Here is a 25423-nt window from a genome sequence, read left to right as displayed (position 1 = left end):
TATGTATTCAGATTCCACGAGTCCAACAATCGCCGATTCTTTAGGACTCTACTAGCAGCGGAATCTAAAGATTCCAGCGTCTTGGGCATCGATCCTTTGTTATAAAATCTTTTTAGAGTTCTCATTTTATCCTTACAGCATTGAAGTCATACGAAAGTAGGTAAAGAAAGGAGCAGACTAGGAAACTATAGTCTCAAATGCCACTACATCTGATAGTAAAGCAATTTGCTTTTTGTTTTCACTGGAAATTTTTTTAACATTTAAAAATGTGTATTATCCAGAAGCACATGCCAGCTGTTTAATACATTCAGTAATTTTGATATCAATACTCTCTTCAGTATAGTCACAGACTTGACACTGATTAACAGTGTTACATTACAAACCGATGACCGAAGGACTTTTTTTTATACCGGATTATCACTGAACAGCTGTTCAACGTGGTGTGTCCGCGTGCCCGTGGGTATGGGGGGGGGGGGGGGGGGTGGTTCGGTTTAACAGTGGAACTACAGGGTAAATGATAAGCAGCTGTTCGTAACACGCGCCCTTCCGTGGTTCAGCAAGTTGAAATGTTAGTAAAAAATATAATACACGCTTTTTTCTCTTATTTCCTGTCGTTCTTAGTAATAGAAGCAATGAATGACATACGTATATTTAAATGTACACATTTACAAACTTAATATCTTGAGTATTGTCCCTGGTAAATTATACGTTCTAGCGGTAAAAACTTTATATAAATATTTTTTAAACGCCAATATTTGAGCAATTATGACTGCTTTGGGCAAATTCCCGGGAAAATGCCCATTTATACAAGTCCTGCCCACAACAGTGTGTGTAGTACGTTCCCTTATGAAGGCCTTCAACTTTGCACTTCAATACTGCAGATCATACCAGTTCGCCCTTTAAAGGATGGTGGTAGGACAAAATGTTATTGCCTTCATATTTGTGACGTTACGAGGCTAAACATGTGAAATTACGAAACCTGCGATAAAAATCAACCGCCTCTTTAGCCGAGTCGTCAATTGTTACAGCAACAAGGCTGATTACAGAATAAATTTATAAGTGCAATTCTGCCGTTCGAAATATCACAATGAAATATCCCAATGATTCGTTTATTCTCAAGTGGATAATTTCCAACGATACGAATCTAGGAGCAAAGCACTTGCATCCACTCTTTGATAATGAGCACTTAAGTGTTCAAGAATTGGTTAAACCCGAGTTTATGACATGCACACCCTTCCTTCAGTATTGAAGCTTCACTTCCAACCACCCGAACCCTTTATTTAGCCTGTGTCAATTTCTGCCCAGTTCGATTCAGCACCTCTTTAGAAGTAGCTATCTAATCGCCAGCCTTCTGTAATAAACTTCAAAATCCATACATTACTTACTGCTTTAGGTCATAACATTTCAGGTGCATGTAACGTTACTATAAGTGTTACTGTATTAGTTCGAACAATCCACGGGTGTACTGCCAGTTCATCGTGTCCAACGGGCACTATGAACCAGCAGAGAGAAACTGAAGAATCAAATTCGTCAGGAAATATTTCCAAATAATGATGCGTTACGCCTTGTCCAGCCTGTTCCAGCCACACTGGGTCCTTCCATCTTTTTGACTGTCTTATCTTGCAAAAAAAAAAAAAGAAATGGCTCTGAGCACTATGGGACTTAACATCTATGGTCATCAGTCCCCTAGAACTTAGAACTACTTAAACCTAACTAACCTAAGGACATCACACACATCCATGCCCGAGGCAGGATTCGAATATGCGACCGTAGCAGTCGCGCGGCTCCGGACTGAGCGCCTAGAACCGCTAGACCACTGCGGCCGGCTCTTGCCAAAAATTTAGTGGTACAGAATGCTGACTCATTCACACCAGATGTGATACCCAGTTTTATTCAATTCCTTCCTACTATCTACTGTTATTTCATAATCTAACTGCCTATCCTACGTTCCTGAGGAATTTAGTTTGCTTGGCCTTTAGTCTTCTTCTTTCTTCCTTATTCAAGATTCACTTTCATACTCTGTTGGTACCGACACATATTTTACGAAACGTTTCTGTACACATTCTGTTTTGATGAGAACACCTGATCAGGTAACTGACCTTGCCAATTTTGTCTTTTTGCTCTACGCCTCCTTCACGTCAGCATGAGCTCCAAAAATTTAAAACTATTTGAACTACGAATTTTTCAATTACTGTTGTTCTCACTGTTTTTCCCCCACAGGAAGCCATGACGATTTTTGTACTGATATCTTATATATGCGGTTTTGTGTACTTCACAAGCAGATTTCTGTAGTTCATTTTCAATCTTCGAGATTAAAACTGTCAGCTACAAATAGCGTGTCATACGGTCTTGCTGGTTAAAATCATTTTTAATATTTTAGTTTTATTTTCCGTCGCCAAACAATTTCGTTATCATATACACAAAGAGCAGGGGCTAAAGGCTGCAGCATTATCAAACTTCTAACATTCTTTTCTTTTCACTTCATCCCAATTATTCAGATTCTTGTATTATAGATCCTCCAAATAAACGGATTTGTATTCGTTGTTCATATTTCTATTTTGTAGCCGAGCTTTCCTTTGCTACTGCCTGTCTGCATTTCAGATCTTTACTTCTGTCAGAGCTTTTTGCTACAGTATTAGTCATTATACTTTTCTAACTCCGCGGCTTCTTTCTGCTTACCGCGAAAGACGTAGCAGCGGTCGCAGGTCCTGTCAATGAAACAACGCCGCGGTGAACAAAGGTGAAGGAAATGGAGCTATTTATGCAGCCTTCGGCGCATACAATACCACACTGGTTGAAATCAAGTCAACGAACGTCCACAGCACAACTGCTAGACTCACCTGAACGTTAGTGAAGCCGTCGAATTACTGAGCTCAACAGCGCAATCAGTGAATCCATCCGTATAGTCCCTCGGTTATCATACGGTATCAGTTTGGTCCTTCACAATTTGAAGTCGTCATCGGAAGAAAGGTAGTATTTTAAGGTGTTATACACTAGGTCAAAGTCAAAATGAGGACATACAGTAAGACATATGGTAGAAATCGCTTTCTTCAGCTATCAACTGTTTCACGCAGAAGATCCTAATACGACCGTTCATATCAGTCCCCACACGAACACCGGAATAATAGAACAATAGACACTGAGGTGATTGTGGAGCAAAAACCTAATAGATGAGGCAGGGCCTGTATCAGATGAGATGCGTTTACTGTTCTTCGTGCACACTGAAAAGCCAACAGGTGAATGCCCTCTACCCTTACACTTAATCCAACCATGGTTTTTCCATTGTCACTATTTAGCAGGTTGTGGTTAAGCTGGGACCTAATAGCACAGCTTAAATTGCTGCAAATAAACGACCAGCAATGAAATTTATGATCTTCGTTTTCACAAGTATTCACCTGTTTTTCCGTAATATTCCTCTATTTCTAACAGACTATATATAACACGGGGGTGGGGCATGTCCGTATCTCTGCCGTGTTAACGTTTGAAACCGACATCTAAATAACGCGACTCGGGGCAGAAAGCCGATTTCCAGTCATTACGCGCTGTGTGAAATGGAGCTGACAGTTTCATTTATAGCTGAAATCAAGCATTGATTTTAACAAATCAATGAACTGTAGTACTACTCTTACACATGTAGTAGTGCAATTAACCTAGTTTCTCCGAAATTCCTGATAAGGCAGTGATTTTCGTTTTTACATGTGGGCGAGTTGAAACGCACTGACAGTTTTAATAAGCGACAGAATGACTTTTAGTGGATACTTTTTGTGCACTGAATTCTTGTAGTTCGCCGTTTCCACAGTAGTGGAAGAAAAAATTTCTAACGCAGCATTAGTTTTCTAACGATTCCACAAAAATGTGTGTCAAACGGTTTAGCAAGCTTTTGTAAGAAAGGAAACTCATGTGCATAATGTCAGATATTTACATAAAATAAACACGTATTTGTCTTATTTTTGCTTAATCCAGTACAGATACCGAAACATCAAGATATGAAGCGTAATATACAACGAAACTTAATATACTGGGAGAGTGGGCTGGTCTCAAAATCGTAGTCATTCAACAAGTTTTAAATCCAAGGACCACATCCTAACTTTCAACTTATGGAAATACCACTTCTACTATTTTAAAGTAATTCACTTACACGACTGAGGTTTTCGTCACTTTACAAAATCTGTAGGAACAAGACTAATCTGAGCATATGTGAACGTCTTTACTTCTACATATGGTAAAATGCACAAAATTTGATCTGCAACAAAAATGTCAAATAGTACACTATAAATGCGTAATGACGTGCTCGGCTTCATGTCCCGAGTCACGTGACTTAGATGTTGGTTTCAGTAAAATGACGCCATACGCAGTCATATCTATGATTTCCGTGCTTGTGATTAGGGTGGTATCTAGTAGCACAGCTTAAATTGCTGCGATTGAAATTAGTCAGACCCCCAACCAAGCCTAAGCGGAGTAGTCAGTAGTTACAGATATGTACTCAAAAAGTAGAGCTCATTTATGAAAAGTAGGAGTGAAATTGCTTCAAGTTATCGGTTCAAGGCAGTTGCACGAAAGTCACTAAGTAGCAGATAGGGATTAATTTATCATTCACAAAGTTTTTCAGCTTCGGTTCTTGTTTACTTCCTAGCATCCTCTGCGTCAATCTTTCGCGCTTATTTTTCAGTGTTTTTGTGTGGGGCAGTTTTATATGCCTGCATTTCCACAAATTTATCTTTTTCCATCAACTAATATCGACTTCAAACTGTAATCTCCAATGTAACTAATTAGCCATAGCCATTTCATATTCACACTTTTTCCAACAGGGTACAGAGAACTCATCAACGTTATTTGCATCTGGCAAGTCTATGCGTATATAACGTTTTATCAGGTATATGACAATTTGATGTGTGCAAGAACACCGCATTGCCCTGCAAATAACGGCTTTAATATGGGAGCGTTACACAAAGTGTCTAAGTGCACTAAGGTGCAAGCGGTCTAGTTACTTTTAGCATGTACATTTACGAAGCATAGGAAATTACCAATGAGCAATGTGACTTGTCACCCTCATCCGATTAATGATTCGTTATGTTCACTTTTCCATCATTCATCACGCCAAACAGCGGTACTCAAGGCACAAGCCGCAGGGCCCGTAAATTCATTATTACCGAAATTAGCAACTAATGGGACGCAAGCTGCCCTACGAAGTATTCACTGGCGAACTAGTATCGGGCGCGCTTTTTCATATCAATAGCCTCATATACTGGTTTCTTATCACTTTCCAAAGAAGCTTGTCGATAACGTCCACATAATTATGTAATTATGACAGTTTTAATCAGCACGTAGACTGGGGCATTATGTAGTTATCGATGCCGGTGTACTCTATCGTTAACCTTGAGTTTAACAAACATCGCCAGTGACAAACGATGGCAGGAGTAAAATTTTTAGTTGTCCTGCATGAATAAGAAGAACGAGGTGACAGCTATTTGTTTACAGGCCAGCTACCATGCCAACAACAAGTCGGAATGAGATTTGTCACCCCCTTCTGTTCTGTTGTAATGAAATGATCGTACGACATTACTGACCGGGAGACACCCCTGTGTGTTTGTTCGTCCTACTGGGGTAAATTATTTGTGCCTATGTGGCGTCTTTGTGATGGCAGGCGGATCGGGGGAGGGGCTATACCTCCTTCCCAGAACTTCAGAGATACAGTGTGTTCCATTTATCTGATGACCGCCTGCCCTGTGTATTGCAGGCCGCCCACGGAAGCCGCGCCTGCCGGTCGAATGGGCCCCCCGGACCTCACTTTGTCCCCCTCCCATCCGCCCTGAAGGCAGTACAGACATATGCGCCTTGTCGGCCAGTGTCATTCGAGCAGTGAAACAGGCATCACGAGAGTAACTGAAGTTTGCGAGCCGAACAATGGCAAGAGCGAATTAGTCAATACCACAACGAGAGTTTATTTAAGCTCGATTGCTGGGAGATTGAACAGAAGTTTCCAGCTGTTTGAGTTCAGAGTCGTGGTGCAGTTCAAATTAGTGAATGAAGTTCGTGAAACGGGAAACGTTCAAGACATGAATCGTAAAGCGTAAACGACGTAAAGTGCTCGACACTGCATACCGCCTGGAAAATTCCCCTAAAAAGTCTCTTTAGACGTCTTTCGCAGCAAACATATCGTGCGCCTCTGTACAAAGAGCTGCACTCAGGGTTAAGTTATGCGAATGGGTTTTAAAACACGTGCATAACGGTGAAATGGATCCTTACCCTAATGTGTCTTCAGACGAGGCTTGTTTCCATTTACACGGGTATGTTAATTCCCAAAAGTGTCGACGCTGGAGTGCAGATAGACCTGTTGTGCTTCATGATGAGCCCCTACATGATCATAAAATAGGGGTGTGGTGCGCAGTTAGCGGTGACAATAGGCCCAATTTTTTTATTGACAGTTACAAGGGAGAGAGATGTGCAAAACGTCTTGTGCCCATTTTTTAATGAACTGAGTGAAAGAACGAAGCTCCGCATTTTTTCAACAGGATCCGCCGGCCAATATTTGTTTGCACTCCATTCACTATGAGTTCGATGAGAGAGTGATTAGTAACAGTATCTGGCCCGCAAAGGAGTTCCGATTTAACTCCGTGGTATTTTTATTTGTGGGGTGCACTTAAGAACTAAGTGTTCGCAACAAATACTCACACGATAGAGGAACTCGAGGATAATATTCGTGGATCAGTTAATTCAGTATCTCAGAATCACAACGTGTGATTAATTTGTTATGTCAAATGTGTGGAAAATAATGGAAGGCTGTTCCAGCATCTCCTTGCTTAACGCGGGTGAGTACAGAATTTGCTTATATTTTAAATGTAGTCACGTCGCACAGCAGCAGTAGTCTGGCGACACGCCATCTGATCGCAGGGCAACGGAGCCCTCGCGGCCTGCCATCTACTGGGCTGCACAGGCAGCCTTCAGATAAATTGAACACCCCGTGTATTTGCAATATAACCTTCAAACTTAACAGCTTCGAAAGAAAATTTTATCACTACTATAAGGTAGCGTGTCGGGGAATAATGCCTCTGAAGTCATTGTAGTCTGAATATCGGTTGGGGTATTGCATGCCATGCATATCACTCGGTCGGCTTTCCCACTTCGCTGATGCAAGTTGAAGTTACAACGCTCTGGCGCTATAGGACTCTGAATTATAGAGTAACATGGCAGTGTGTTTCATTTACGCCGGTGAGTCAAACAGCGTCCTGTAATAGAATTTATAGCTCTTAGAGTTCATCCACTCGTGGAGCACCTTCAGAATGACAGTGCCAGACCACAAACGAGCGCTGCGTCAATTCAACGCCTTGGGTTCACCACTATCGATCATCTACAATCCCGACTTGGCGCCATCCGAATCTCATCAGTCTCCAACACTGAAAGAACACTTTCGAGAACTTCGCGTTAATAGAGAATTGATGCGAGCAAAGGTGAGATTCTGGCTTGGTCAACAATGTCAAACATTCCACAGTAATGGTATCGAAGTGTGTTAGTCGCCAAGGTGACCTGAGGAAATAAAATTGTAGACATGAAGAATAAAGATGTAGCATGTTAATAAATTTTGCCTTATTTAAAATGCGATAAGAGTTTTCACAAATTCGAATGTCTTACTTTGGAGACTACACTGTCAAAATTTGTGAATTCATTCATTGCGCGCCTGCCGCACCTCTCCTCCTCCCCCCCCCCCCCCCCCCCTTTGCCGAGCACAAAATGCTGGGTTCTGGTCTGGACAAAGATGAGAGGAAATGATTAGGGCAACACCAATAGCATGTCCCAGAGCAAAAGAAATCAACTCTGCCCTGAATCGAACCCTGGACCTGATTTTCCAAATTTGATTTAACTTTTAACACTTACGTTATCACATAAACCCGTTATCCAAATAGTAATGTACAACACATTTACATTTCAGTCTCCAATACGGAAATCTAAGGAATTTCAACTGCGTAATTTCTTGCTTGACATTTGTAGAACTCAATTCTTTTGGGGGAGAATGCATATTTCTCACTGTAATGGTTAAACTGTAGGAAGTTATGGCGTTGCGTAGTCATGTACAACCAGAAATCTTCACTACTGTCCCTTTGGGAATTTGTAAGAACTAATGTGTAACCAGTTGACATTTTTCTTCATGTCTGGATAAAGTTCCTCTCAGTGTGTAAGACTTGTCGGAATTATCGTGTTTGACATTCTCTGGATGCTTGCACGAACGGTCATACACTGTACTCACGCATACGGTTGGAGTTCTTTGGTGTAAATGAGACTGAAAGTGACACACAGCGGAAAATACGTTCGTTCTATGAAATTTCTTATTTTACTTTGCATCAAGTTCTTTGTACACTGAACCCTTGCCTATCCACAGCTTGGCGTATTTTCGATTTAGGTTCCTTTCCTATGGGAGCACACTGACAGGGTGCTCCATCCTGTTTTAATAAGTGACAGCATTGCCTTTTTGTATAAGCTGTGATTGGCAAATGTTTCCTTCAATTATCTTTTTTGCAAAAAAATGGAGGAGGCTTAAAATATAGTCTTAGTCAATCCAAGCCAAAAACTCATTTTGGTGAGTATGTTTACCGTTCAGTGATGGTGTGAGGTGTCATTCGGTGTTAGCATGAGGTGGCTTGTTACTACGTATGCAGCAGTTATGTTCGTTAACTTTCCACAGATGTGACAACAGTAAACGAAATATAAAGCTTGGCGTGGTCGGTCTGAAGCACCTGAATGTGCTATGCTTTTTAACCTTGAGCAGTATGTGCAAGTCTGCAGTATCTTTGATTATGTCACATCTAACTCGTTACCACAGAAATGGATCATAGTTATGGATCGACGGACTATGACCACCCTGTACATAAATGTTATGACAGGGTCATCAACAATCTTCGGCTGTTTACTGACGGGAAGGTGTCTTCGTCGAGTGACTATAGCATGATTCGGTATGAAATTTTAGCATGCTCTGAATATAGAAGAATTTAAGTTAATGGAGATGAGTATAAAAAAGTATCCCCCTACAGAGTTAGTAGCTTGACGATGGACAGTAACATCTATTAAATATCTAGGCCTAACGATGCAAAGCTACGTGAAATGAAGTGAGCATTTAAGGATTGTAGTGGGAAGGTGAATAGATGACGTCGGTTTACTGGTAAAATTCTAGCGAAGTATAGTTCATCTGTAAAGGAGACCACATGCACAATGCTAGAGCGATCCATTCTTGAGTACTGTTTGTGTGTTTGGGATCCCCATCAAGTAGGATTAAGGGAACATTGAAGCAATTTAGAGGCGAGCTGCTTCATTCGTTACCGATTGATTCGGGGTAACTCGTGAAAAATGGAAATCACTGGGAGGGAAGACTACGTTCTTTTCGAGGCACGCTACTGATAAAATGTTTTTCCCTTCTATTTGCAACTGGAACGGGGAAAGAAATGACAGTGGTACGAGGTACCCGCCGCCACGCACACAATACGGTGGCTTGCAGAGTTTATGTGGAGGTAGAAGCTGCAGAAGATGCTTGAGGCTGGTGATGTTAGTTTCCGTTTTTTTTTTTTGCATAGTTTTCGTGTTAATGTTGTGCGACAAAATGTCGCAAACTAGTAGCGAACGCGAGCAGCAAGTGATAAAGATATTGCCATCCCGCTAAGCCATCTGATACTGCACTTCAACGGACGGAGCAAGAAAGTATACAGAACACCGCCCAGCTGTTGCTGCCGCAGCCATGCCGCCTTGCCTAATATCAAGTGGCAGTCCCGTTTCGTATTGCCTCAAAATTTAGACTTGCCGTCCTCAACGTTGTCAACAGTCTTGACATCGGATGCTACAAGGGTATGTTGTTAGGCATTCTCTCTTGTTTGTAGATGTTCAAAGCGAATGTAAGTTTTCTAGCATTTCTACCTTATCAAACGACGATACTTAAATAGCTTCGTCAGCTAACAATCTGATGGTACAGTAAATTTTAGGTTACGAATATATTAAAACGTAGTACATTTGTCGCTCATTTCTGTAAAAGATGCTGTCCAGTTCAACGTGCCCAGTATTGTCAGCTCAAAATTAACGGAGCTAATTGCATATGTGGAAACTAGCAATCCCTACTTCAGATTTTTTAATGGAATCTAACGCCCTTGTATAAAACAGCTTCAAACGTTTGATTCCTTTTCATATGATGTTATATGCTGAATATCTGACGTTACGTGTGTAAGCGAGAGTTTAGAAAATTTTTGAAATTCTTTAAAATGTTAGAAGTTGCGAAGTGCTCTCCAATTCTGGGTGAATATGCACGGAGGTGACGTGTCGGTGGATAGCGATACGCACACACAGAAGGTATAAAAGGCGCTGACGGAGCTGTTATTCGTACTCATGTGAACAGGTTTCCGACTTAATTACTGCCGCACGGGGAATTAAAATACTACTAATGTGAAACTGTAGTCGGCGCTAGACGCATGGGATATTCCATTCCGGAAATAGTAACTTCAATATTCCAAGATCCGCAGTGTCTATGAGCCGAGAATACCAAATTTCAGGAACGTCCGAAATCAGCGGTGTTTGCCATTGTCAACAGACAAGCAATATTGCGTGAAACGACCGCAGAAATCAATGTGGGGCGTACGACGAACATATCCGTTACGACAATGTGGCGAAATTTGGTGTATGGGCTTTGGCAGCAGCAGACGACCGACTCGAGTGCCTTTGCTAACAGCACGACATGGCCTGCAGCGCCTCTCCTGGGCTCGAGACCGTGTCGGTTGGACGCTAGACCACTGGAAAACAGTGGCCAGGTCAGATGGGCTACTATTTCAATTGGTAGGGTTAAAATGTAGCGCAGACCCACGAAGCCATGGACACAAAATGTCAAGTCAATGTGCACGCTGGTGGCGGCTACATAATGATGTGCGCTGTGTTTACACGGTCCTCTGGTCCGACTGAAACTGCCACTGACTGGAAACCGTTCTGTTCGGCTACTAGGACACCATTTTCAGCCATTCATGCACGTCCTATTCGTAACTATGATGCAATCTGTATGGGTGCCAATGCGCATGACAGAGCATACTGGACAATTCGAACGAATGCTTTGGCCACCCAGATCGCCAGACATGAAACCCATCTAACATTTATGAGACGACCGAGAAGTCAGTTCATGCACAGTATCCGGCAACACTTTCGCAATTAGGGGATGCTATAGAGGCAGCATGGACCATTATTTCTGCAAGAGACTTCCAACGACTTGAGTCCATGCCAGGTCGAGTTGCTGCTCTATACTGGGCAGAAGGAGAATGTATTGAGAGGTACCTCATGACTTTTCACCTCATAGTAATTTCGCAGTTTGTTCAGTGATACGTCTGTAAAATGTGTTTCAGATAGCAGTAAGGACATTCTAAAAACATCAAGCTTTAAGTTGAAGTTTTACTGCATGAACAGGTAAGCGATAAATAATTTATTTTGTGGGAGCGAAAGTTTCAGAAATGTTTCTAACGATGCACAAGTGTGGTGGAAGTTGCGGAGTTCTCTGCAATTCTGAATGGATATAACTTGGGTACGCGCAATGAGAGTTAACGGTGGCTCAGAACCAAATTTTGCAACTGTAATACTTTACGTAACTGTGCCTAACCAAGGTAACTAGAAGATTACCACACATTTTATACTTTTAAAATCAAATTTTTGGTGCCCTGGAAGCCGTTAGGTAACATACAACTGGTACTGTCACCAGACACCGGGTTAGCCATTTAGTAATATAGAGACTTTATATGTTCGTTGTATGTTGACGCTGTGGTACAGAGTAACGCCTCTTCGTATATCTAAGAAGACTAAATTTTTCCCCTACGTTGCGCAGAGCGCCAGCTACCAGCAGAACATTTGCACCTGAGCCGACCTCTTGTAAACAGCCCCATTTAACACCGTGCCGACTGTTCGTCGGAACGTGCGTTACATATTCACAAGCCGGTACGTGTTAAGTAAGCGTACTCGCGGCCGTGTGTCGAAAGCCGAGATCCCGGTAAAGACGGCGGGTCATTTGTTTTCACTTACACTTTCAATGTCTGTTCGGCAAGTTCGTCACGTCTGAATGTTCGGCAGTGTCGGATGATAAGCGCGTGCCTGGAAACCGCAAAGTCGCGGGTCCCAATCACGACCAGGCCATCGAATGATTCAGTCTGCCTTTTAACCTAGCCTTCACGTCTATGATGTAGAGCAGGGTTTCCCAAACTGTGTTCCGCAGAAACCGAGTAAGTGCTCTGCGAACCACGTAATTAACTTTTCTTTAATTTTAGACATTTTTATGATTTTTAAAAATGTTATGATTTGTTATTAGTTACGTTGTAAAACTGAAGCAATGTCTGAATACAACTAGTTTAATTTTTAAATTTTTTATTAACCTTCAAAATAAACAAGGTGCTCCATCAAAGTGCCAGGATTCTCAAAGTTCCGTCAGAAGAAACGTTTGGGAAACCATGATACAGAGATGCATGAACGATATGTGGTTCGCTTTCCACATTAAGCTGTAGGTCCTCTTTTTCCAATAGGATTACTGGAAAAGGTTAGAGTTACCCAAGTCACCGAGGTGGCTTCCTGTAACTCAACAGGCCACTGGGCCACAAGGAATAGGAATAATAATTTATAATTATCACAGTAGTAATACTGCTGTATGCAGCCCAAACCCCTATCCCTAACAGCAAATGAAAGCTTCCTATAAGAACTGCAGAGAGAACAGTCCAGAATCATTAGGACAATCGTGGCATTCAATTACAAGAATCCTACCCACCAAAAAAGGCCTAACATTTCAGTATTTTTCATAGACAAGAAATAGGCCAGTTGCCCTACGATTTTTACCTGTTACTGAAACGACATTGGCAAGAAAAAGATCCCAGTAATTCAAAGAACATATCAAAATACCTGCTGTAGTTCCTGAGACTAGTCCGAGTGAGCAGGGGTCTTCAATTCATGAAGAGAAGATTTAATAAAAATTTTACTTACTGCAACATGACAACTTACATTTTATGTTTGCATGCTACAATTTTGTATTATGTTTTTATGAATGCAATGTAAATTTCAATACCGAAAACACATTTTCTTCCTTTTACTGTGGAACCTTACTCCTTGCCAAATTCCATGATTCTAGATCAACAGGAAGCGCCCTATAGGTTTTCATGGAGAGTTGCGTGAGAGATCAATGTGAGACAAACGACTATCTTTTGACTACATTCACTGATAAGCGTAAATAGACCAAGGGACTGTAAACCTTGGTATGTGACAAATTTCAACTTGTACGCCTATCCGTTGCAGAGAAAAAGGTTCTTAAGTCGGACGGACGGATTACAAAGCAATCCTATAAGCTTTCCGTTTTTACCGACTGAGGTACGAAGCCGTAAAAACTAGACTATCCACAAAAGACGTTTACGACTTTACGGTCACCTCAAACGAATGAACGAGGAAAGATTGACAGATCTTCCACTTATCTAGAAATAAGAAAGACGATCTCCCACTCGCACAAACGCACCCTGAAGACCCCTGTGGCAGGAATGTCTTCCGTTAGTGACATACGGGCTACATCGAGATGAGCCACCAAAAAGACTACGCGGTGCCCGTTCAACAGAGAAGCGTAAACATGCCTACTCAGTAACGGAAATCTGAGCTTCGAAGGGCGCAAACTTCACTGCTAAAAGTGACTGCACGTGACATGGTCCTAGATAGCGGCAGTGAAAAAATATACTTAATACAAAATAGAAGCATTACAATGTGCTGATTAAAGCTAGGTGCCTATGGCTATGGTCAATGCCTCGCCATGAACAGCCATAAGTTTAATTTGAAGAAAGAATATGAAAAAATGTTGGATCCCAAGTATGAAAATAGGGTTTGGAAACAGAACCAATAAGGTGTGGAAAAACGGAATGTGTACAGTGCAAAAGTAGAGGATTGCACTATATGGCCACTTACAGGATACGTGGACAAATATTAACTTGACGAAAACCCAAATTTTATGATTTTTAAAAGTTGAGGAAGAGCTACAGGAGTTGGGAATGAAAACCGACGAATTCAGGGAGAAGGAAACGGGCATTTCTAGGAAGAACAGAAGGAATTAAGTATTGGGGAACAAAAAAAAAAAATCAGCTTTCACGTGGCTCGGGATTGGCCAAATTCGGTTCATAATATGGCGGCTAGGTAAGCACCCAGACGAAAGCACAGCGGTCAACTTATCACAGGAATCCGTCTGCAGCCACTTGGTCGCAGCTCGTAATTTCTATTCACAGCGTTAATCCTCGTTTCTTATTTTTCCCTAATAATGAACCAGATAAAATTTATTAAGAGTGCAACACGATTGTATTATAAACACCAACAAATAAGATTTCAGTAACGTGAAACTTCCAGGCAGATTAAAACTGTCGGACCGAGACTCGAACTCGGGACCTTTGCCTTTCGCGGGCAAGTGCTCTACCAACTGAGCTACGCATGCACGACTCACTGCCCGTCCTCACAGCTTTACTTCTGCCACAGTTTTAATCTGCCAGGAAGTTTCATATCAGCGCACACTCTGCTGCAGAGTGAAAATCTCATCCAGTAACATGTTTGATATGGCGATTGAGATACTTCTCATTGGCTAAATAGGTGACTGCTTTGACGATTCCTGAAGAAACAGCCAGAGGAAGACATCTAAGCAATTCGGAAGTGGCTGCTAGATTTGTTACCGGTAACGACATGCGAGTGTTACGAAGACGCTTCTTAAACTCAAATGGGAGAGGGAAAATGTTTTTTTACGCGAAACAGTTGTTACAGAACCGGCAATTCAAGTTGACTGCAGGAGTCAATTGCTCGCATTGTACATGTCGCGTAAGTTCAACGAAGATAAGCGAAATTGGGGCTGCTGAGGCATATTCTTCCCTCGCTCTGTTTGCTAGTGGAACACCAAAGGAAATGACTAGTAGTGGTATAAGGGACCCTCCGCCATGCACCAGAAGGTAGCTTGCGGACTACGTAAATGTTCCGTAATCCCCGTCTACCTTGGACGATGTGTACTGATCAAACCGTCCAACAGTATTTGACATACCTTCGCGGGCGAAAGTTCGGGATTTGAAACCCGCTATGATATGTAATTTTAACCTGCCCGGAAGGTTCAAAGCAGCGGAAATTCCGCCGCAGTGTGAAAATGCATTGCTTATTGCGGTGTGGGTCGCCCGTAAAGGCTGCGTACATAGTCATACGAATGTGTAGGGGATACGGATGCACCTATATCTCCATAGGGTGCATCAGCTGACAGTCGTGGCAAAGATACGAAGAGGAAATCACGTTTCTGCTCACGACATATGAATGACCTGACAAAAATATGCAATGACATTGATCTGTTTGTAGAGTTGCAGCCAGAGGAGTTGTGCCATGAAGTTTCCGTGGTAGGATTTTTTTAGCTAAGACCTGCATATACGCGCCCTGTGCTACAATTGGCAGCTGATAATGGGCGTGAACAGACGAAATGATCCGATACTGCTGGACTAGTAGATGTGAGATATGAAGCCCGAAATACAGTTACGGTAATTTGCTACAACTTAATTATTTATAGTACTTTGTCACGAGCGATCTGCATCGGCATACTCAGGAAGCCACCAACCGGAGCTACGTTCTTTCGCAGGTGCAGCTTAATACAAAAATCATTACCATAACTCAGCAAGGAGGCTTAGGCCTTCCCAAGACTCAAACGTCCAGCCAAGAACCAAGCCACCAGAAACTCTCCACAAGCTGCGATTGGGGAAGGAAATCTGCCTCATTTTCCCAAGGAAACATCGCAGCATTTGAATTAAGCGAGTTAGAGGAAACTACGAAGAACACATTTCGACGGCCAAACAAGGTATGACGGTGTTATCTCTGCTTTGAAGCAGGTTTAACCATCTCCAATTTCGGTATGTACGTAGTGGTCAACATTCGCCTATACTGAATGTATCATTCGTACAAACTCTGCTAGGTAAACTTGCGAACATCGTATTACATAACTCAAGCTCCCTATCTTACTACTACGCCACCTCGCTGGTTTGTAACGGTGTCTTGCAGTCGTACGAATGAAATATGTAGTCACTTGTCTACAATGTGCAGTTTTACAGCACTGCTTCCTATATGACCTATTTTGCCTCCTTCCGCCTTATAGTTGCCACAGGTCAGGGGGTGGCATGTTAGCGGCGAGCTTCTCAGTCCTCACCCCTGCTCTTGGCGAGATCAATACTAGGGAGTCCACATTTCGGAAAGCCTGTCTCAATTCCTTCTAAAAGCCGCCAAGGGGTTACTTCCACTGCACTCCGGAACGGAATGGACTAAAATTAGGCTGAGGGGTCCCTGTCGCAACAACCATTTTCATATTTAGAACAAGGCGGTGCGAGATTCCACGTCTAAGAATAGGACGATCCACCCGAGGGGTGACAACTAACCTATTTCGTGCCGTCTTTGGAACTGCGAAAACCTAATACGCGCCGCGAATGCTTAGTGTCACAGCGATACTTTATAACGAAAGGACAGTTTTTGGAAGCGGTACAAGCGAAAACCCGGCAAACCGGTATTTTCCCTCCTCTCTTAACTTGCTCGAAATCGATAACAAAGCAGCCACAAACTGCAACACTAGGAACACAATATGCAGACGCATCGACACAGATGAAGCGTGGAAGTGGAAAATTATTAACGGTCACCCTTACCTGGTGTGCTTCGCATAATCTCGATGCGGATATGCGGAATAGTGCCATCGTATCTGCAGTTCGCTTCCTCCTCTCGTTCCGGTTTCTGTTACTTCTGACCGCTCGTCCAACCCGGCTTGCCTACCTACTCAAGCGCTGCAGACAGTCGTATCCGTGAGATACCAAAGTAGGCCAAACCCTACACCTAACCTGCTTCAAGTAATACTGTTGGTTCACGCCAACTTTTCTGCCACGGCGCGCCAGACCGTACCTCCCGGCTGTGACGTCAACCCAAGATGGCAGCCACTAGTACGGCTGGTGCCCGCAACGCGGCACTGTTCCCCTGTTTAGTGCAGCTGTACGCCGCTCTGTGGCAGCACGTTCCAATCGTCACGCAATTGTGATCAATACGCTGCCCCAAAAACGACCAACTAGGATCTGACCAAAAAACAGAAGGCGAGAGGAGTTTCACGCTTCAAAGCATTGGGTCCGATCCACAGTTATTAAGTCACGGAGGCGTAAAGTGCTGTACTGTAAAAGAAGTTGGAGAAATTCTCGAGAGTTGATCATCTGGCTCTAGTTTTCGCCTAAATACGTCAACTAATGTCACTACAGGCTAGTCATTGGTGTGGTGGTTAGGCACCTCGGGAGCATCTGTTCTACTCGACGAAAGGAATTTTACCCGCTATAAAATCAATTCGTGCTGACGAAAACAAAGGCGTAAGCAAGAAGTGGCGTGATTTCTTACTACGTTATCTCTAAGGAGCAGAACACAGAAGTGAAAGCTTTGCTGGTTCGTCACAAGTGGCAGTAGAGAAATAGGACTGAAATATGCCCGGTGAGTGTAATGCGCTAGAGTTATAGCCGGTAATGAGCGATAAAATTGTCTACTGGTATGCTTAGGCAATATTCGATATACATAGTTTTCTTGTGTCGCTCGAGCAGTGAATACCAACATAAAATCCGTACATAAATAGTGTAGGCCAGACGTCTTCGGTCTAAATTAAAGTCCTGCTCTTGTAAACATTACAGAAATATTTGCCTGTAGCAACGAGCTACAATCTTTCGATTGGAACTCGGTTATTTATGTAAACTAGCTGCACTCAACAGCAGTTCACTACCCGTTTGTCAGTCTCTGACTAAACACTTTCCAAATAGAAAACTGATTCTAGAACGACATGAAAACTTTAAACTTGCCTTCTGTGTGCAAATACTATTCGTTTATTAGCCTCAAGAAAGGAAGTTGTACAGACATCTTGTTTAACAATTATTAATATAGTAAACACAACATCTGCATTTTAGACACTTACTTGAATGTAAGAACACACACAAATTATGTGTTATAGTAAGTAGCCATCAGTGAAGTAACTTTACACTAAGTTTTGATTCTTTGTCTTTTGAATGGTATTAGAACATTTATTATTTCGTAAAGCAGTGTTTACCTGAGAGAAATTGGTAGCTAAAGCTTGGCAAATGGAAATACTTGTTTCCAGGCTCCAAAAGAGATATTGAAGGGAGGGGAGGGATATGACGCATTATTAACCAAATTTCATGTGTAATTCCTCTCAGCCTTCCATCCAAACAGTATGGTGGGATTAACTGAAGTGTTTTATACTGCTTTGCCAATCCGCAACAGAACTGTTACCTTTCTTCACAACCTAGAAATCGGGGTAGTCTATGTTATGTATTTGTCATCACAACCATCCTTTGAAAAACTAATATCAATGCAAAACAAATATTGTCAGTGTTGTGTTCTTTTTGTTTGTTAATGTATATCACATTTAGTTGACCCAAATGTTGTTTGTCAGTCATTTGAAAAGCTTCATCAGGACAGAATGAGTTGTCTTTAGCTTGAAGTTCATGGAAGTGCCTTGGATAACATTTGTATTGTAGGCACAGCCTGATGATGAATATAATATGGTCTTTGCTGAGATATGAACCATAAAATGATGTCTGTTGTGGAATGGAAGGTAGAACTTGGGCATAAAATCTACTGCGATCTTTTTGTGTAGTAAACCGGTAGGTGGCACAGTCCTGTCAGACTTCTTTCTCGATTTATACGGTGCAATAGGAGTGTAAGACTGTGCAGTGCTAAGGAAGCCAGTGTTTCATCATGAAAGGTCCCAGCATAAGTCTTAATTAAAATCTTGATGCATATTAAAGCTTTTGAAACCCGTTATGATGGAACAGTGGTTGCCATATTGAAGGAGAGTATTACAAAACGTTGTTTACAAGGCACTTAAATATATGGAGGCTTCCTGCGGAAGCAACTGGCATAACACCATTGATAAATATAGACTTTGAACAGAAGTCTGTTGTTAAGACAGAGTTTACAAAATTTCTGAGTGTGTGCATTGATGAGAAATTGAAGTGGAAGAAACACATTGATGATCTACTGAAACGATTGGTTTCAACTAGCCTACTTATGCTATTAGGGTTGTTGCAAATTTTGGTGATAAACATATCAGTAAATTAGCCTGCTATGCCTATTTTCATCCACTCCTTTCATACGGCATATTATGGGGTAATTCATCATTAAGAGAAAAAGTATTCATGGCTGAAAAACATGTAATCAGAATAATAGCTGGAGCTGATCAAAGATCGCCTTGCAGACATTTATTTAAGGGACAAGGGATATTGACAGTACCTTCACAATACATATATTCACTTAGTTAAAAAATAATACCGAAGTGCTTAGCTACAACACTAGAAGAAAGGGTGATCTTCACTATTCTGGATTAAATCTGACTTTGTCACAGAACAGGGTGAATTATGCTGCCACTAAATTCTTTGGGCATTTGCCAAATGGCATTAAAAGTCTGACAGATAGCCAGCCAGCATTTAAAAACAAACTAAAAGAATTTCTGAATGACAAGTACTACTAGTCAATAGATGAATTTTTAGATATGAAGTTGTTGTTGTTGTTGTGGTCTTCAGTCCTGAGACTGGTTTGATGCAGCTCTCCATGCTACTCTATCCTGTGCAAGCTTTTTCATCTCCCAGTACCTACTGCAACCTACATCCTTCTGAATCTGCTTAGTGTATTCATCTCTTGGTCTCCCTCTACGATTTTTCTACGATATGAAGTAGTAAGTGTAAAAAAAATTATATTGTGCAGTGAGGACACTTACGTTAAACTGACACTTTCCAGATCATTACGAAATGTAGTACTCGTGATCTATGGAACAGGTATTAATGTTATGTAAGACCATAGCTTCCATAAGTTTCAGTGAGAGAGCAATAGGACATATCCTACTTCAGTTTGTGGCTTCAGCCCAGCAGTATATATTTGGGAATGGTCAGGCCATGTAACACAGTTGGCTTTGCAGAACAGTTTATAATTGTGTTCTGAATGTCATCTTCCAAGATTGTGATCTATGATGGCAAAGCTTCGTAGATGGTGATCTTTATATGGCTCCCAGGTCTGTTGACGATTGTATTTTGCTAGTCATGTAGCAGGGTTCTACAGCTGCAAATATTTAAACTACAGCAGCATGTTCTTGTAAGTCTGCGTGATTGTCTGCTGCGGAGTATAAGGAAGACACTGTTAGTATACACAACAGTTGAAGTGTGTGCTGTGCCTGTGAACACCTTGTGTGTGTTTCAAATAGCTGTTTTTCCATATGCCTTTCTCATAAATTGCTGTTGGCATTACCCTAAAATTCTGCTTCATAAGTAACAAATAGGCCTACACAATTCATATTGTACAGTTGGTGGTTGAGCATGACAAAGAATATCAACACATAAGTTTACAGCAAGCAGTATTTGTAAAATATGGGTGGGGCTGCCCTTCTGTCTCTTGGAAAGATTAATCTCATGCTACTCTATGCTCAATAGTTATATTTTTGTCTTCAGAAGCTGCCATTTGGCTTAGTGGTTCATGATATTTACATATTCATACATTGTTTCTGTTCCCTTTGCGTATGGAGTCCACCAATATTGACTGTTTAAATACCACTTTACATGCTGTAATTAGTCCAGTTCTGTCTTAGCAGTCATTCAGAGAGTGACACGTAGGAGGTTGTATAGTATTGATTTCTCAGTTAGTACTTGTTCTTGAAATGTAGAAAGTGAGTTTCTGCAGGATAGCATGCTACGGATTAATTCGGGCCTCCTGTATCACTTCATGAACTCATAACCAAATTGCCACCTTCCATCCTAACCTAGACCTCAGATTAGTATGTCACTGCAATGTAAGTTCAAAAAATAATACACACAAAAAGAAATAGCTTAAGTGGATTTATGTTGTCACCAGCTGTTTTGTTCTGTGATGTTGTTGGCAATTGATTGAAGTTGGCTGTAACTAATAGTGTGATAGTATATGGTAGCCAATGAGAATCCCTGAAATTTAATGTTTCCTTATGACAGAAGGTACAGATTTATTACATTTGTTTTGGATGTGGGAAGAGTGCCAGAAGAACTTTCACTGATCTGGTTATAACAAATTTTTAGATTGCCGACTAATTTTCGTATGTTTGTAGTGACTGGAAAAACAAAGATGTGCTGAGTGACTGATCTGTAGTGAAGCCTGAGGTCCAGGTTAGCTTGGACTGTGCCAGTGTCATTGAGAGTTGGCGAAGCCAATGACTGTTTATGGGGGGAGGGACTGGTGATGAGAGACTGATCTCTTGCTCAGTCCAAGGTCTAGGTTAGGTTGGAATGTAATAAATAGTTTGTGAATTGGCAAAGTGAACGAATCTGAACAAGCAAATAGCATTGCCATAATAGACTGACATCTAGCATAGCCCGAGACACACATTTATCACTGCAATAGTCAGCTTGCACATCTTATTTCTGATACTGCTGATAATTCCGGTGGTGTGGTTAAGTCGTAAACTTCTATGACAGAATACCAGGAAACTTTATTTATGAACCATAGGAAAGACAATTTAGTTACATTCGTCAAATGGACTTTCCACGATTCTATTAATGACACAGCAGGCAAAGGAAAAAGCCATTGACACTGTAAGTGCACTTTTACCAAAAGAATAGTGTTGGTGTCCTCTACTTTTTGTTGGTGCCACATCACCTTGTACCAGTAGTTTGAATTGGCTGACTGTTTCAGGTCTTTCATCGTTTCTGTGAATCTTGTATGTGAGCGAAACTAACATACAACCACACATTCTGTGCTTTGTATACGTTCAACATCTACTGTTAGCGCTATTTGATATAAGGTCTCAGGTATGTGAGCAGTACTGTAGGGTGGGTGTCATGAGTCTTCTGTAAGCTATTTACTTTGTAGACTGATTGTGTTTCCTTATTATCCTAGGAACAAATCAGCCTGCCATCTGCTCTACATACAATGAGTCTCTTGTGATTATTCAGTGTCATACCATCCCAAATTGTGTGTACAAATTGGCATATTCCATTTTGTGATCCATTGATACTGTTTTTGTAGAATACTACTTCTGTCTTCTGTAAAGTGCACAATTATACGTTCCCGAACATTAAAAGCAATTGAAAATGTTTGCATTGCAGTGATAAGTGTTGATCGACAATGAATAGTGTATAATTATTTGGAAATACGGAAGCGTCCGATCCCACCCGTCTGCTTTGACCCATGACGTCACAAATATGGCGGAAACAAAAACACACACACACACACACACTTTCCACAAGAAGCCTAATGACACTAACGGGACAAGCACGGGAAATGGGGTGTTTTGGGTGGGTGGCAAACTAAATATAAACAAATTTAGACGCCTTGCATAGCTACAACGTGTAAGTGAAGACAGCCATGCATGAATACCCACCCACCTCCCCAGGGGTCATAACCCCTTCAACCCATAGAAGATAAAGATGCTTCAGTAGCTGATTAGTGTTTTTTGTCTTAAAAAAAAAAAAAAAAAAAAAAAAAAATCTCACGGGATAGAATGAACAGATCAGAAAGATAAATATAATAAACTAAAACAGAAATTCGAGGAAACAGATAATTAAAATAAGTAATAAGTGTTTTTAAATTTAAAAAAAAATCTCATGAGATAGAGCGAACAGATCAGAAAAGTAAATAAAATAAAATGGAACTGGAGACAGCCACACTCAAACCAAACTCCGCGCCGTCATGACGTCACACACGACAACACCCTTACGTCACGGGTCAAAGCTGACGCGTTGGATCGGACGCTTCTGTCGACCCATATTATGGAACTAAATCATTCCGAGTTTGTATCAACAAAAGATATATGAAGATAGTAACTGTTCTCGAAAGAATAGATACCATTGATGACCATGCAGCTTCTCTAGAATAAATGATAATTAATTGAAACCCTCAGCTGCCAACAGGTGTTGTTCACAACCCCCCAACAATACACAGTTACATATGGCCAGTGCACTATTGTTTAAACTTTCGATAAGCCTCAGTAATTGGTTGCAGGTGAACATCCACATAATGCTGCAATAGTTTACTGTTGAATATCTACAAGCAGTAACAACCTAACCACAAAGTTCTTGAAAAATAGAAACGTACATATGGAGTGGACACTGTCATTGTTTTTACACGTGACCTACTTGTGTAACACTTATTTCACAGTTAAGTTGAAGCATTGTTGTTGTTCTAACCAAGACAGGTTTCTTGTCTGAAACTTGGCCATGGACTGTTTGTCTCGTGACCAAAAATTGGGCCCTTGTATATCATCACAATAATAGGTGCTGAAACTACACATTGCTCGAAATTAAATTTACAGAAATTACAATTAAAACTTAACTCATTAAATTAACTGAATACATTGAAAAAGTCCGTCTTTTGAACAGTTTCTTCTACTGCGAGGGTTAAGCCAAATTATTTATTTAAATGATGAAATTAACATACATATTTATGTAAACATTACTTTTGACAAAACTTTTATTTACTTTGGAATTAAGGGCTGGCTGGCTTTGCTAATATGTTTTTGAATTGAGCCAAAAAAATACTTTAAGTATACTATTAGTTGTTCCTCTAAATGTTTATAATTAGTACAGAATTTATACTTGTTCACATGTCAAAAATAGAATTTAAGTTGTGAAACAATTACTGATTTCGCCCAATAAGAAAAAATACTAACTAGGCATAACAAAAAAAAAAGAAATTTAGAAAATCAATTACACACATAAAACTAAGCACAAAATTAGATCTGGTGTTATATACTTTAAAACTTAGGGCCAACATTTCTCTTTTATGAAAATGCAGATCATATTCGTGTATGTTAATGGCAAATTGTTAAAAGTGAAAAACAAGTGTAAGGAGGCAGATGTAAAACAAGAGGGGAATTAAAATTATCCCAGTTTGTTTCGTCACACATTGGGTACAAGTGGACGAGTGCATGTGTTATGACAAAGACCTCTAACTCAGGAGGATGGAAATTCCAATTATCCAACCTGTTTTAAGTTTTCCCTCATTTTCTTAGAGTACTTTCAGCCAATTGCAGGATGTTCTGTTCAGCAAAACCACCTGTCCTCACTTTGTTAAACACACATATGTCTGTATGTATGGCTTGCATTTTACTTGTATAAAGTTGACTGACCTATATCATCATGAAATGATCATCGGTTGAATACTTTACTGTTAGTTGACAACAATATTATTGAACCTGGTTGTGAGGACACTTTGGTTGGTTTATTGTGAGTCAGTGTGTGATTGGGCTTAATGGTACTGACCTTGAAAACATTGACACTGCAGTGCCTTTTCCTTAGTCACCGCTGTACTTGTTTACTGTAATGTCACCACATATTTTTGATTATGGCCAAGTGCAGTAATATCGTAGTTGAGTAGTACTATTGCTGTTATTAGTAATTATTACTAATACTAGTTAGCTCTGGTTGTTATTGTGATCGGAGGCTTTCTCAGCATATGTTGTTTCTGGGGCTGTCGGGTGTCCAGTTGGATGTGATCTTTGAAGTCCCATTATATTTCAGTGAATAACCTTTCTGCCATCATCAAGTGGTTATTATGGAATGGTCTGTCCGCTAATTGTCGGTGTTATTTGTGTCCGTCAGTCGGGCTTCGATTCCCTGAGCCGACGCTTCGATTGTGGCTGCCGACCCAGGACGATTCTACTACCACCGACGCACATATTATCTAAGGATTGAGAAAACAAGAAAAGATAAATTTGGGCTCATATGGAGGCATATAGACTGCCATTTTTTCCTCACTTCATTTGCTACTAGAAGAGGAAAGGGCGCGACAACCATGGGTACAAGGTATGTTCTGCACTGTACACTGAACAGTGGCTTGCAGGTTACATGTGTAGATGCAGATTGTGGTGGCACTGCAGCTTGACGGGGTTGAGGGGTCGTGTCTAGTGTAGTTGGGGAGGGGGGTAGAAAGGGAGTTGGAGGTGAGGGTGGCTGTTTGCTGGATTAGAGGGAACAGCTGCATGTGATAGAAATGTTTTGCTGATGTTACAGGAGAGTTGCAGGCAGCATAAAATGATGTGAAAGGGTGTAGTGGATGGGAGAGAGGGAACAGACAAGAAGGGAGATTGTGGGGAAGAGGATCAAGTTATGGTCCCTGGGCAGGGGATAAAGGAGACTAAGGCCAGGAGGACACAGGAGCAAAGAAAGTGTTGCAAGGCTACCAGATGCTGGTATGTAATACAGAAAAGTTAGTGCTGTGATGAGGAACCCAGATGTTTCAGGTTGTGAAGCAACCACTGAAATTGTGCGAGTCTTGCTCAGCAGTGTGTTCTACCTTCGAATAGTCGACTTTACTGTCGGCAACAGTTCAGCTGTGGCCATTCATTTCGGTTGAGGGCTGGTAGGTGGTTGTGTCCCCGTAATATCCTGTGTAAATATTGCAGCAGTGCTGG

At 41.2% G+C, this 25423-nt stretch overlaps 2 protein-coding genes across 2 annotated transcripts in view; one reads left to right on the top strand and one right to left on the bottom strand.

The window, feature by feature from the left end:
- LOC126427034 (probable citrate synthase 2, mitochondrial) overlaps positions 1-16929 on the bottom strand; it is a 251626-nt gene extending 234697 nt beyond the window's left edge. The window contains exon 1 of the mRNA XM_050089210.1: positions 16662-16929. Coding sequence (XP_049945167.1) covers positions 16662-16709 — 48 coding nt within the window. The 5' untranslated portion in view covers positions 16710-16929. The remainder of the gene's footprint in view (positions 1-16661) is intronic.
- A 172-nt stretch (positions 16930-17101) lies between these two features.
- Positions 17102-25423, top strand: part of LOC126427035 (secernin-2) — a 106873-nt gene continuing 98551 nt past the window's right edge. The window contains exon 1 of the mRNA XM_050089211.1: positions 17102-17478. Within this exon, the coding sequence (XP_049945168.1) occupies positions 17472-17478 (7 nt within the window). The 5' untranslated portion in view covers positions 17102-17471. The remainder of the gene's footprint in view (positions 17479-25423) is intronic.

Source organism: Schistocerca serialis, chromosome 11 (genome assembly GCF_023864345.2).
Source record: "Schistocerca serialis cubense isolate TAMUIC-IGC-003099 chromosome 11, iqSchSeri2.2, whole genome shotgun sequence".
Lineage (NCBI taxonomy): Eukaryota > Metazoa > Arthropoda > Insecta > Orthoptera > Acrididae > Schistocerca > Schistocerca serialis.
Note: the sequence above shows the minus strand (reverse complement) of the source record. Positions and strands in the feature narration are given on the sequence as shown.